General features: G+C 31.4%; 1 protein-coding gene across 1 annotated transcript; it reads right to left on the bottom strand.

The window, feature by feature from the left end:
• Positions 1–7,989: 7,989 nt before the first annotated feature.
• LOC126833001 (GATA zinc finger domain-containing protein 14-like) lies at positions 7,990–11,555 on the bottom strand. The gene is made up of 8 exons (XM_050564091.1): positions 11,534–11,555; positions 10,946–11,419; positions 10,835–10,885; positions 10,710–10,772; positions 9,559–9,870; positions 9,415–9,462; positions 8,874–9,125; positions 7,990–8,589 (listed from the first exon to the last, which is right to left on the bottom strand). Exons 2-8 carry the CDS (start codon positions 11,319–11,321, stop codon positions 8,270–8,272), a joined length of 1,422 nt encoding a protein of 473 aa, XP_050420048.1. The 5' UTR covers positions 11,322–11,419; positions 11,534–11,555; the 3' UTR covers positions 7,990–8,269.
• Between the last annotated feature and the right edge of the window lie 2,212 nt (positions 11,556–13,767).

Raw genomic sequence — 13,767 nt, 5'->3', positions numbered from 1 at the left:
GTCTTTGCATATGGTCGATATGAGATTTTAGCTTCGAAGTGCGTCTGAAAAGTTATTGGTTCTAAGAATCATATTTAAAGAAAATATGTTTATAATAAACTTTCAAGCATTTAGGTTATGTATTTCACGCTAATCAAATCTACATTAAGTTAGTAAAATTAGTTTTATGACTCAAATGATACAATAGTATCGTTATGCCTAGCTGCAAGTGTTTGTTTAGAGCAGTTGGCGAGAAGAAGGAATTTGCGGAAAACTCTATTTTTCTTATTACATTTTCTTCTTTGATATGCTTTAGTTTTAGGATTCCTTTTTCATACACGGTTGAAATCGACAGATGAGTTTATGATGGCACGTACTACGTATAAGCTTGAAACGTTGCTTTGTTGACTTCTTAGGCATTTGTTTCGTTTTGCTATATTCCACCATGTGATGGAATTCCGACGAAGCTGATAATATCCTTACACGTTTAAATTGAACGGATGTTATTTGTGAACTGTTATTAGAGTTAACATTATTAATAGCCTCCAAAAATCTGAGCATGTATTTTTCGTTCGGTATGGCGAATTTTACTTTTTGATCATTGGCGCATCTGTATGAATGTGTTCAGGTCGTTGTTTAAGATGATGACAGCTGTGCGTGTTACTCGCGCGTTAGAGACGGTTGAAGCTAATTTATTGAAATGGCTTCGTTAATTCCGTTATCCGGTCATTATATCTGTGCCTTTGGGGCTATCGGACGATCTTGGAGATCCAATCGTTTGGGTTACGACGTGTAATCGATATTCGTGTATATCGCGCGAACCCCGCCTGCGGACCGACGTCTCACAAGTTACACATGATAATCCAACCATCAAGTGATAATAATATTATTGAAGCTGTGTACTTCCGCGCTCGACATGCTGTAGTATTATTGGTTAGATCGTAATGTAATAACATATATCGTAGTTAGCATTGCTATTGTGACTATTATATTTTTATATCCAGTGTTTTCCACGATCGATGACCCGACACCTTATGATAATAATTATGCCGATGACTAATCGTTTCGCGTTTGTCCTCAGGGAAGAGCTGACATTGCATCAGATCACCGATGGCGTGCATTTTATGCAACTCATTTTCGGTACGGACGAGACGTTGCTGGACTGCGAGTACGTCCGGGAACGGGAGTCGTCGTGCGATTTCGCCCGGGAATTCTGGCAAGAAGAACAAGGCAAAAACAACACTGTCCACGCGTTGACTAAACCCTATGCGGCCATGGTGGACTTTCATCGGTTAAAGAAAGCCTGTCACAAAAACCACAAGAAGACCCGGAGAAGACTTGCTGACACACAACGGCGGCATCGTCAGCAAGAAGAACCCGAAGAAGAGCCCGAAGACACCGCCAACCGCAGGTAATGTCTAGAGTCGTGTCGGTAGTGGAAAGGGGAACGATTCTAGTAGCGACGGTGAAATTCAGAAGCTGTTACTGTTGTCGTCCCTACAGCAAGTCAATAACTACCCCACACGTGCCGACTTTCCATAATTGAGAAATACCCAACCGGTGCTATTAGGTATGCAGGTATAGCGCAAAGTGGTTATTCAAAATCGTTCATTCGATTTAAGAAAATTCTAGTTTTGGACATTTTCCAAATTACAATCCGTAATGTTGTCTGATGAAAGTAACATTGCAATATTGACCTACTATCCTTTTAATTTTTATACGTCCCTCTTATCTTGAATATTGATCACTTATTTATTATGTGGCATTTCAAAACATTAGAATTACAACGGGTTACATACGCTGTGTTGACAGTCCTTCTTCCGATTTTCATCTACTTCACCACAAGATTTGCAAATGTATTTCACTTGCGACTATCAGTTTACCACTTAGCATTGTTATGGTTACCTTTCGATTCCTAGCTATCCCTTTGGTTATGTAGACTTTGTTTAGTGAGAAAAATTAAAACCTTATTCTCCTGTCAAGTCTATCGTGACTTGACAGGAGAATAAGTGTCAACTTTGCGTTCAACGACAGAAAGTTTGAAAATCACATTGTAAATTAGTCAAATTGTCGTTAACGTTTTACATAACTTTTTTTTTCTTCTATGTTTCCTCAGCAACTTTATCGGTAGCAGCCGGCGGAAGAGAGACCTGATGTCTGTGTTGAGAGTTCCTGGCACGAAATGGTGCGGCAAAGGCCGTTCGGCCAAAACCTATAAACACTTAGGCGGATTTGGTGGAGCCGACCGTTGTTGCCGCATCCACGACACTACCTGCCCAAAGTACATCGGTGCCCTGGAAAGAAAGTACGGTCTGTTCAACTGGCGATTGAACACGCTCATGCATTGTTCTTGCGATCGAAGGTAACAAATAATAATACATTTTCATTAGAACAATAGAGAATTTCGAGAAACGTGCTCAAACGATTTGGAAAACAAATTCCTCTGTCGATATTCTCTACACAATCAGAAAATGTAATTCTTAAAAATAAAAGAAAACGCCGGCCTAGTAAAAAATATTAACTTTAGCGTTTTGATTTGTATAGTTTCTATATGACGGTGTTGAGCGTAATTTATTACTTTATGATAAAATTACACAACCGATTGCAATACTGATGTGACCATGATTAAAAACATCATTAATCAGAATACAATTTTCCCAACATTTAAAAACAAAAAATAAGGGGTTTATCGACGCGTGTAATTATTTAATACATTCTCAGGTCGTCCATTTGATCGTTTATTTCTCCATTAAAATAGCTGATAAAGTTCAGACGAAATCAGTCAAACAGTACTAATTGTATGATAGGTGTTATAATAACATAGCAGTGTGATTACTAATTTCATTTTCTCCATAAAAAGATAATGGTGAAGTCGAGGCTATTTATTCAGGCCACTGTAAAGGTAACAAATTCGTATGTACACAACGAAACGAATGCGGGTTTTTAATAATAATATGATTTAGTCGCATTTGTGTGTATACATTTTATTTGCGTTTTTTATATAAATTCCCAGTGCTCCGCGTGCAGATAATGCTGTGCGGTAAGGTGTAAATACACAAACGAATTGTACCGAACACAATAGAACAGCTAATATACACGTTATGTACGAAGTTATTACAAGGATAGCTCAATCAGACATTCTGTTAAGAGGCCTATTAGAAATATTTGCATTTCGGGGGGGCGTTAACGTCTTGGAAATTAGTTCCCTTGAGACAACAACACATTTTGTACAGTAGGCTTCGTTCAGGTACACTTCAGGTGACAACTAACGGTGTTTACCTTGTTCTCCGGACCACCGTTTAGAGCCGTATCAATATTTGCCTACTCGTTGGCCGGTTGTACCTCGCCGAATCCGCAGCCTAATTGACTGCGGTATTTATCATCTTTTACACAACACACAAAGAACGAGAGAAAAAAAGAAACATAATATAACGTCTTTATTAGATTTTTTCTCGCTCTCCGTTTCGTTTGTTTTCGACGAAAACAATAATATTTTCTCGTTATGTCGGCGGTGGCTTTGCCTGTGTATATACCACCTGCGTGTATACCTTGCATATGGATGGCGTTGTTATACTTGGGCCTCGGGTAGGGCTCGCATTGTAACCAACACGAAATAAATTTTGATCGGTACGCTAAAAAAAAAAAAAAATCCCATGATCGAATAAACGCAGTCCGTGGTGAAGTTGGCATTATTATTTTTTATAATATGATAATAATGGGTAAACCGGTTTTTTAGAAAGCATAGAAACTTGGTGATATATATATTTATTTTTTTTGTATTATAACACTATACACATATTTATCGTGTTTCGGGCCTAACGGGCACAACGACCGGGTGAACGTAATTAGAAAATACGTACAATTCAAATGTTTAAAATATTATTTAATTTTTATACAATGGGGAAAGACGATAAACGCGTACAAATCAAACGATAATGTGAATAACGGTTTTGGATGTGTGTGTGTGTGTGGGACATCATGTTTTATAGGCGTCTACAATGTGAGAATCGAACAGTACAAAGTTTCTGAAGGTCTAATGAAAATAATAATAAAAACCAGTAACACTATGATTCGTCGGTATGACCGTGCAATGACAAACCTTTTATTACTTATTAATTGCCGTGTACAAAGCCTAACGATTTTGCTAACTTATATCAATCCCAATATTGCTAACGATGAACGCAATACGCAGTAATTACCCCATTTGCGCAATCCTTATAACCATTTTTTTAAGTAAAAACAAAAATAATAATCACAGTGACTTTGACAATTATTATTGTTGTATACGTTAATTTTAGTGTTTATAAAGTTAAACGTTACTATTTATGAGTTATTATTATTTTTGTTGTTGTAAACATGATTGATAACGAAAATAATAAGTCCGCAAAATTGGAGTAGAAATAAATTATTTGTTGAACACGCAACGTCAGACTGCGTAATATATCAATTATTAAGTGCGCAAATAGTTACTAGCAAAATATAAAATCTCCACACAAATATTCACTACTCTACACCCAAATAGTAACAAAAGTAAGCTCTCAGACACCTTCTCTAGTCTTTCGTTGGTAGGTAATTATTATAGAAATAAAAGTCATAACATAACAACATTCAATTTCTTCTGTATACTAAAACAAAATCTCATATATCTATAACGGATACTGGTTATATTGTTACAATAATTACTTTAATTCTATTCTGAGACCCAAACACGCAGCCTCAAAGTGATTTAGTGTTTAAAATAACAACATTCAAAACGCTTGTACAGGATCGAGAAGGGTTGGTTTATTTTTTTCAAAATTAATTTTAATGTTCTCAGTTTCGTTCCACCGAAAATAATGAAAACCCATTGAAAACTACTTTTTCAGTTTTACCTTTCTTTTGTGCGTTTTAATTTAATACATGTTCGTTCGATGTTCGACATCAATTTATTATAACCCTGCGACAAACGTTTGAACTCGTCGAAATCGTATTTTTTGACATTCCAGACACAATTTATAAGTATAGAAAATAAATTAATGTAAAACAGGGGTATATCTTAAGTGCAAGGTATCCCTATCGGCGGAGACGAGTAACCACGACGTACACTGTAAAAATGTTAAGCCCGGGAGAACAAATTTGTCGGTTGAAAAAATATATACATCATTCCTTTTCCTTTTTGCCTATGAGTGAATACAATTTTTTTATATTTTAACCGCCGCCGTGACTGGAAAACAAGATTGGACGTTTTATGTGCGACATCGAAGGCAGTAAAATAAATAACACGCCGTTGATGTTATCAATATAATTATATGTATTATTCAGTCGATAAACACAAGTTTACAACGACTTAATGTAGTGAGACGGTTTTTTTTATTATTATTTTTATTGTTTGTTTAACAGCCACAATATTTTTCTAATAACTTAATATTCGAGTGGTCTACGGTGAGCCGTACAGTCAAAACGATTTGACCGAATTGAATAATGTAACAAAACAAAAGCTTTAACCGGACGACATGCTGTACACACTGGCTGTGCATATTATACAAATTAGCCATGCTTCATTTATGTGTTATTATAAGAAAATGCACCGTTAGCAGCTTTGACCCCGAATAAGTTCGTCACCGTTAGTAAAAAAAAAAATACATATTATTAAGTTACCTATTATATTGTTAAGAGCGGCGTCGAATATTGTTCGAATAAAAATTTTCAAATTTCGTAATGATCATTGGAATAAAAAAATTATTCCTTGATTTTTCATTCGATTATATGTTTGGTTTTTTTTTTATTCACGCTCAGTGTATTATCCGTTATCAGAGTTAAGCATTTATTAAAATATAGATACACGAATGAAAAATTCAAATTTTTTCTATTCAACATATATTATGCTTTTTTCTTTATGATTAAATAAACTACTAACTATTTAGTTAGACTGATTTAGACAACAAATCAAGTCAATCATTTCCTCGACAAATATTTACAGTTTCGTAGTTGTATTTTTATAAAAATCACATAAAGAAAAATCGTTCAAAAATAATAGCTCTAAAATCGTGTTATTACTACTTTCGGAGAAAATCGGTGACTTACGTTAAATTGATCACCTTGTATTACAATTTATTTTTATGTCCTACATTTAAAATTGATTTTATCACTTTTATATCTATAATTTATTTGTCGAGTAACGGGTTGTACGTTATTTTTTTTTTTATTCTTTATTCATTATTCGACTCGAAATTGCACAACTCTGCCAAAAGCGGTGTTTTTTAATATCGTTTGGCCGGTTATTTTTATAGTAAAATTGTATTCACATTGTATAGGTATATGAACTGTGGGATAGATGGATTTGCGATTATTTTTATTATTACATTATGCGTACAGTATTGGACAGGTCATCATTCACAAAGGCAACGCGGACAATGCGGAATTGTCCTTCCGGACGCGGCCAAGTTCGGATCAATGGACCGTAAAGATACGATAGAAACGCGCGTTTTTCTTTCAATGCCAACCCCCCCCCCCCCGGCCAAAAAGCCTTTGTGCTTTTTTTTTTTTACACCGCGAGGGGCTTCTTTGATAGTCTAAATTTTCATTGGCCATCGAAAACCGCCAAATCGGGATTTGTCGTTAAACACGGCGTTTATCATAATAATAACAATACATCCCGAGACCATGATATAACAATGTCTGTAAAATATGATAGCGTAAAAGTCGCTACGACAGATACTCCAGGCAGTTTCAGAGGACGACGTAGGGGGAAGTGCAAGATGGGTGCAATAAGAAAAAGTAATGTAATATTTTTCGCGACAATTTGAATTAAATTTTTTTTTTTTTATAGATTTTCGTTTACTTTTTTCCTGCATCAACGAAAATAGTTTTGAAATCATTAGATACATCAATAGTACCGTTCATTACTTGTTGAAAATTATTTGGTCTATGTTAATTGTGTTTGTGTAATTAACCTGACCTAACCTTTCTCCGAATCATCACTACATAATTTATTTAAATACGTGTTAATGGAAATCAATTAACTTTCGTTTTTCAAATGGTAATAAGTTATAATTATATATACATAGTGATATTTTTTTTTTTTTTGAACGTTTATGCAAATGGTAGCGGAACAGCTATTTTGTAATAAATTTGGACTGTACCCTTAAAAAACCGGTTTACGTCAATAACAACATCATACCACCAAAAAAAAAAAAAAAGATTATTTCTGTACAATAATTACTATTTAACCAAAAAAATTAAAAACCCACCACGAAATAACAGGTGAAAACGACATGTATTTATAATAATGGTATTATGATAATTTGTTTCTTTTGTACATTTTATTCAAGAGAAATATATTATTATGTTAAATATTAATATTTAATGATTTAATAAATACATTTTTTTTTTTAGAAATGTATTAAATCATATTTTTTCCAAAATTAGAACAGATATATTGTGTTCATTTTTTTTTGTGTTATTTGTTATTATAACTTACTTATTTACAAAAATTTAAATTGGCTAATAATTACACCTTTTTGTAGACATTTATGTTAAAAAGTCTATTAAAATACTTACAACCACTGTTAGTTTAAAATATATAATTTTTACACAGAAAATAGAGTTTATGACAGAAATTTAAAATGAGCTCATGTGTGACGATATTCTTTAAATTTTAAAGTATACACTTTTTCGAGTTACAGGTCTTTTTTTTATACGCTTGTTACTTGTAATTAAATATTTTGTTTTTTGAGTATATAATTTACTGGTTTGACATTCAGTATATTTGATTTGATTTTAAAGTTAATTTAATATAATTTAAAAAAAATTCAAATAGGCTTAAAGAAATTAAAAAATATGACTTCGTTGGTAAAAACCAAAAAAATTGTAATACCTCAAAAATGTTAAGTCTCTTTGAAATTCATACGATTTAACAATTTTAATTATGTAATCGAAACCATTTAAATGATCATACTTAAAGTTTAATATTTATAGTTGATAAGACCAAAGCGAAGCTGATATCGTTACTTGAAATTTTAGCAATTCCAATTATGCAATAATATATAATTATATTTGTCATCAAGGTTTATTTTATAAAATAATACAATTTTAATGTAAATTACATTAAATTTCTAAGATTGGTAATAATATGATGGATAATAATATGTATAGATATATTGAAGAATTAAAAATAGGTAATCCAATATTTATTATCGTCTATTGATCTAAAATCTAAATAGTGATTTGGCTTGTACTTTCGTTAACCTTGCCAACTATTATTAAATTACAGTTTTTCGTTTACTAATACTCTAATGAAACGCCATTTTTGTTAAGCTCCAACAGTAATCCCTCCGTTTGGACCGTTAAGTCGAATTCCATTCTTACTCATTTCTATACCATTTGGACCGCCGGTTTTGATTCCTTTGCCACTCTTGCCAGCTATATTTCCCATTCCTGTTACATCCCCTGGAAGTTCTTCGTCATGATACATCTTTCCATATGGTACACCACCAGTTGCGGGTTTATTGCTTCCTGGTTTATTCGAATATGTGTTGTTATTGTTGTTTGTCTTTAATGAGTTTAGATTTCCATATTGATCCATCTCATTAGTTTTTTGATTTGGGTTTGTGTTCTTTCTTGACTTATTACCTAGATAAAAATTGTAAACAATATAATATCTGTGATACCCATTTGTTAAATGCTAGTTAAATACAATGTTTCAATATTATTTTTAAATAATACAATTTCAAGTAGAAAGCAAAATCGGTACTTATGAAAAACATAATATTAATATTAATCTAACTTTTACAATGTAGGTACATAATAATATTTTAAAATAAGATTCTTAAAAAAATATAACAAATTTTAAATATTACTAGTAGTGTTTTGTCTTTTTAAACTTTAAAATAATACAATATATTTTTTTCAATTACCCGATGCTGTAAAACCTTGACCGTGGTTTAAATTATTTTCTAAAATATGATTTCCTGTTTCTTTTAAATGATTGATTCCTTCGTTTGCTTTAACTCCTGTAACTTTTTTTTCGTTGGGCTTGATTCCATTATCGTTAGAATTTACTACTCCGCCATGACCTTTACTTGTTAATGGTCCAACTAGATCACCATATTGATTGATAGTGTTTTTATCCTGGTTGTTTGGATATTGATTCTTTTTAGGTTGATTGTCTGGAAACAAATTTAAAACATTATAAATAAACTATATTTTCTTAAATGTAAACTTAAATTTTTAGAGCGCAATTTCAAAAACTACACCCGAAATGGCTTATGAATTTATGGTATTGTTTTGGTTTTTGACTGTATTGCAATATCTAAAAAATGTCTCAAACAAATATGGTATTTTTTTTTTGACTAATTTTTTTAAAGACATTTTTTCATATTCCAATAATCGTTTAATCAAGCCTCAGGCTCGTCTTATTTATGAAATCATGTTGTTTCGTATAAAATTAATATTTACTACTGTGATTGTTCAATCCGTTCGTCCAGTGTTCCTGTCGTGAATTCACTAAAAAAAAAAAAATTGAAATTTAATTATAAAAATAACCAATAAACTAACATCAGTAGCAGTGAGAAAGAATAAGGATATCAAAACACGACTTACTGCCATTGCCAGTAAAATAATTGTCATTGTCATAGTTATTATGTCCGTTGTATGGAGTGTTACGATTAATAGAGTTGTACGGTTGCATTCGGCTATTTGGTGGTGACTGTTTTTGGTTTTGATCAAATTTAGATTTGTTCCCGTCCATCATAATATTGTTGGGTCTGATTCGCTGGTTTCCGTTAAAACTTTTTATATTTTCTTGGTTTCTCAAGTCTCCGGTATCTTGCCAACTCGAACCATAGCTGTTTCGGTTATACCATCCGTTTGATTGCATAGGTGGTGGTGAACTCCGATATGATGGAAAGTTATCTAGAAAAATACGACACGAAATATGTGTAAAGTGTAAACCATATTATACAAGTATAATATTTTTGACAATGGAAATTATAGCTAAACATTTCATGTTATCCAAAATACAATTACAACTATTTATTTTACATGAAGATTTGCAAAATATACATAACGAGACTATTTTGTATTTGTTCTAATGTAAATAAAGTTCTTTTGTTCCAAATTCTTTTTTTTTTTTTTTTAATGTTACTACCGAAAGAAAAGACGGATTTTACTTATAAATATTTTTCAAATACTATGAATAGAATTAGTGTCAACGCTATATTTGGTCTGTAATAGCTTTATTACTGGATTGAAAAATGGAATAATCACTGGGTTAGTTTTTAAATATTGTTGGATAAAAACTCATTTTCAGAAAACTGGTAAAAATTAATGTCATATAAGTAAATCAATTATAGCTGTTCGTTTATTTACTATATTAGTCTATTTTTTTTTTTTTTTAAATCGTTTAGTTACATCGGTGGTTTTATTTATGAAACAAGGCAGATTATAAAAATAATGTAATATTTAAATTATAATTTTTTAAACATTTGTACAAACAATTTGTACATTTTCTTGTATTCCTGCATCAATAAAAAGTGTTTTTAAATTTTTATACGATATCAGTATTATTATTTACTACTTAATTTTTTTAAATATTATAATTAGTCTACCTTTAACAATTCTCAAATTACAGGTTAATAAACCTTAATTACAGCTAAAATAATAACAACGCACTTTGTCATCTATTCAAATTGGAGATACCTTTTAACGACGATTACATTAATTAACATTACCCTAATAATTATTCCACCTACTTGTAAACGGCGAACGTGGTGGTGGTGGTGGTGGTGGTGGACCCCCGAATGACTGTTGATAACCTAGGAAATAAATATGAAAATGATTATAACAAACAAAATAGGCCAATAATAATTCAACCTACTGCCAAAATGTCGTGGTGGTGGATGTTGCGGTCCGTGTGGTTGTGGATACCCTAAGAAATAAATATAAAATAGTTCTAGTAAACAATAAACGTAAAGTTTTTTTTACATACTCTCGTCGTTGTAGCCGTAGTTTTTATTTCCATACATATTCCCGTACCTGCCATCTGCCATGTCGTACCTGTTGTATTCATTCAAATTTTGCTGCGGATTCGTTGGAAAATGTTGAAAATTCCCTTTTCCCTGTTTATTAAATGTATTTAATTTTTCCTCGCTCTCTGAGCTGTCACTCTGTGAGCTTTCGTTACTCTCTGCGCTTTCTTCACTCGAGTCGCTTGCAACATTTTGGTGTTTCTCCAAATTATCACTCCAATTTGTTGTTAATACCGAAGGGGTTGCCTTAGTTTTATCAAGTTTACCGTCCATTTTTATATCGTCAATTACATTATTATTGCCAACCGTTTTTCCTTTCCTTTTATTTTCGATCATATTTTCTACACCGAATAGTCCACCGTCAGTTGTGCCGACGCTTCCATTTCCGGGTTTTTGGGGTTTTTGAAGCCCACTTGGATTGACTGGTTTATCGTCTAAAACGTCAATTAAACAATAATTAAATTAAGAGAACATCAACTGTACAATTTTATATTATACAGTCATTTTTTTTTTTTTTTTTACAGTATTTAACCTGTCCGTGTAATTACCATTGCTTGCGTTTCTGAAAAAAGAAAAATTAATTTTCGCTTATTAAAAATCCACATAGGTACTACATATTTGGACACACATAATAATTTTATAGAAAAACACACCGATAGACGAATCGATGATCGATATATTTTTCAAATATTTATATGTTTTTACAATAGATAATATTTGCAATACTTACACGGTGTATGTTGCTAGGCAAACGAAAAAAATCATGTAAAAGCTCAACATGATGTTAGCTTTATTTTTCAGTGTTAAACGGATTAACAGTATTTTACTACTGTATTGAAGATCGTTGTGATTACCTTTCCTTATATTCTCAATGATCAGGACAATTATTATGTCAACAATTAAATTCACAGCTTGTGGCACAAGTGTTTTTGTGCGTTGATATTTTGTACAACTAAATAAGTTACCTTTATAACTTGTACGTAAACACTAAATTTTAATTAGTACACACAGTAGTAAATTAATTGTATTTTTGTTTTTCCCATTAGTGTATTTAGTTTTCTGTTGCAAAACATAGTTATCACAACCATATTTCTTTTATAAGTCCATTGAATGGGTATAATTAGTGTATACTGTTTTCATTACTAATAAATTTACAATAACAAATTAAAAAAGTTAAATATAAAGAGTTTTAGTTTTTCTTTTTAGTTTGTTATTAGTGTTACAACATATTATACAAAAAACCGGCGATGTACACTTTGCGTTTGTGTTTACAATAAAACATAATATTATTTAACTCACTTCGTTTATGGTAAAGTATTACATGTTGTAACATTTGTTGACAAATGTCGAATATAAAATGTTTTTAAATATTTTACTACTATAAATATAAACACCGTAGTTCATATTAATATGATCGATTTTTAACTTGCATTACACTTTTTTATTAGTGTGTAATATTATATTAAATATTTCAGATTTCAATACACTTTCTATTGTTTCAAAACTGCAATTCGACATTGTATTATTATTTAACTTGCTAACTATTGAGATTGTTTTAATTTTTTTTAGATAAGCGCCATTTCCACATTTCCAATTTCGTTGATGTCCGATAACAATTTCTTATGTTCAATCTAATCCACCTGTTCCATCTCCTATTCCTTCTGTTTCCTATTGGTCTGTCGATTTTCATTCCATTGCTATTCATAGTTGAATCACTATTCTTACTACATTCCCTGGACCTCTTTTGTCATAATAGTTGTTTCCATATGGTACACCTCCAATGTTAGGTAATATAGTGTTTCCTGTATAATAATATTTACACATGTAATATCATTACACATGTATGTTGTCTTTACCAGTTTTAATTTAGTATTTTTAATTATTTCAACTTCACGTAGGGAGGTAATACTTATGAAATGCGTATAATTGAACTGTTTATCTAACTTGTATTATCCAAATAGTATATTTTTGAATTATTATATATATTTTTTAAATAATGATATTAAATATAACTAGATACCTACAGTTTACTGTTCAATGCTTATAGCCATTTTAAATACTTAAATGATACAATCGCATTTTTATTACCAGTTGCAATATCTTGGTTCACCGAGCTACTGTAACCTATATTTGAATTAGGCCATAATTTTATACTTTCTTTATCTTGTATTTCGTCGAATCCTTCTTTCCTTACCCCGTTGACTTAAGTACACCTACTTCGAATTCGATCACTGCTGCTTCGTTTAACTTCATTTGTCTTCTAGGTGTACACCTTGTCTATTAAATACAAAATGCATAATTAATGAAAACTCTCAGTAAACAAAATATATATAGAATATGTAATCAATTGTGATTTTATATTAAATAATTAAAATACTTACACCGTGTATGCTGTTAGACAAACTAAACAATTTTTATGGAAGCTCAACATTGTTTTGGCTTTATTCACAAGTGTTAACGGATGAACAGTGTTTAACTACTGTGTTCGAAGAAAGCTGTGTTATACGTTTGTATATATTATTATTATAATTTTTTTTATAACACATAAATGCAAAAGTACAGTAATATATTATATTTCATTGTGTAATGTATTATGGAAATGCACAGTAATGACACCGTTTAAATTTAGTAATTAAATTCACAACTTGTGGCACAAGTGTTATGGTGCGTTGATGTTTGGTATAAATAATAAATTTGTCTTTACTACTATTTACACAAAAAGTTCAATTACGTCTAGCATTTAATGGGTATTCCTAATTTCGGGAAAATCTTAATCGAAACC

This window comes from Adelges cooleyi, unplaced genomic scaffold (genome assembly GCF_023614345.1).
Source record: "Adelges cooleyi isolate 19-005CV unplaced genomic scaffold, UGA_ACOO_1.1 ACOO_flye_CR_arks_rails_tigmint_CR_PRNA_168, whole genome shotgun sequence".
In the NCBI taxonomy this organism is placed as follows: domain Eukaryota; kingdom Metazoa; phylum Arthropoda; class Insecta; order Hemiptera; family Adelgidae; genus Adelges; species Adelges cooleyi.
The sequence above is the reverse complement of the archived record's forward strand: the minus strand, read 5'-3'. Positions and strand labels throughout refer to the sequence as shown.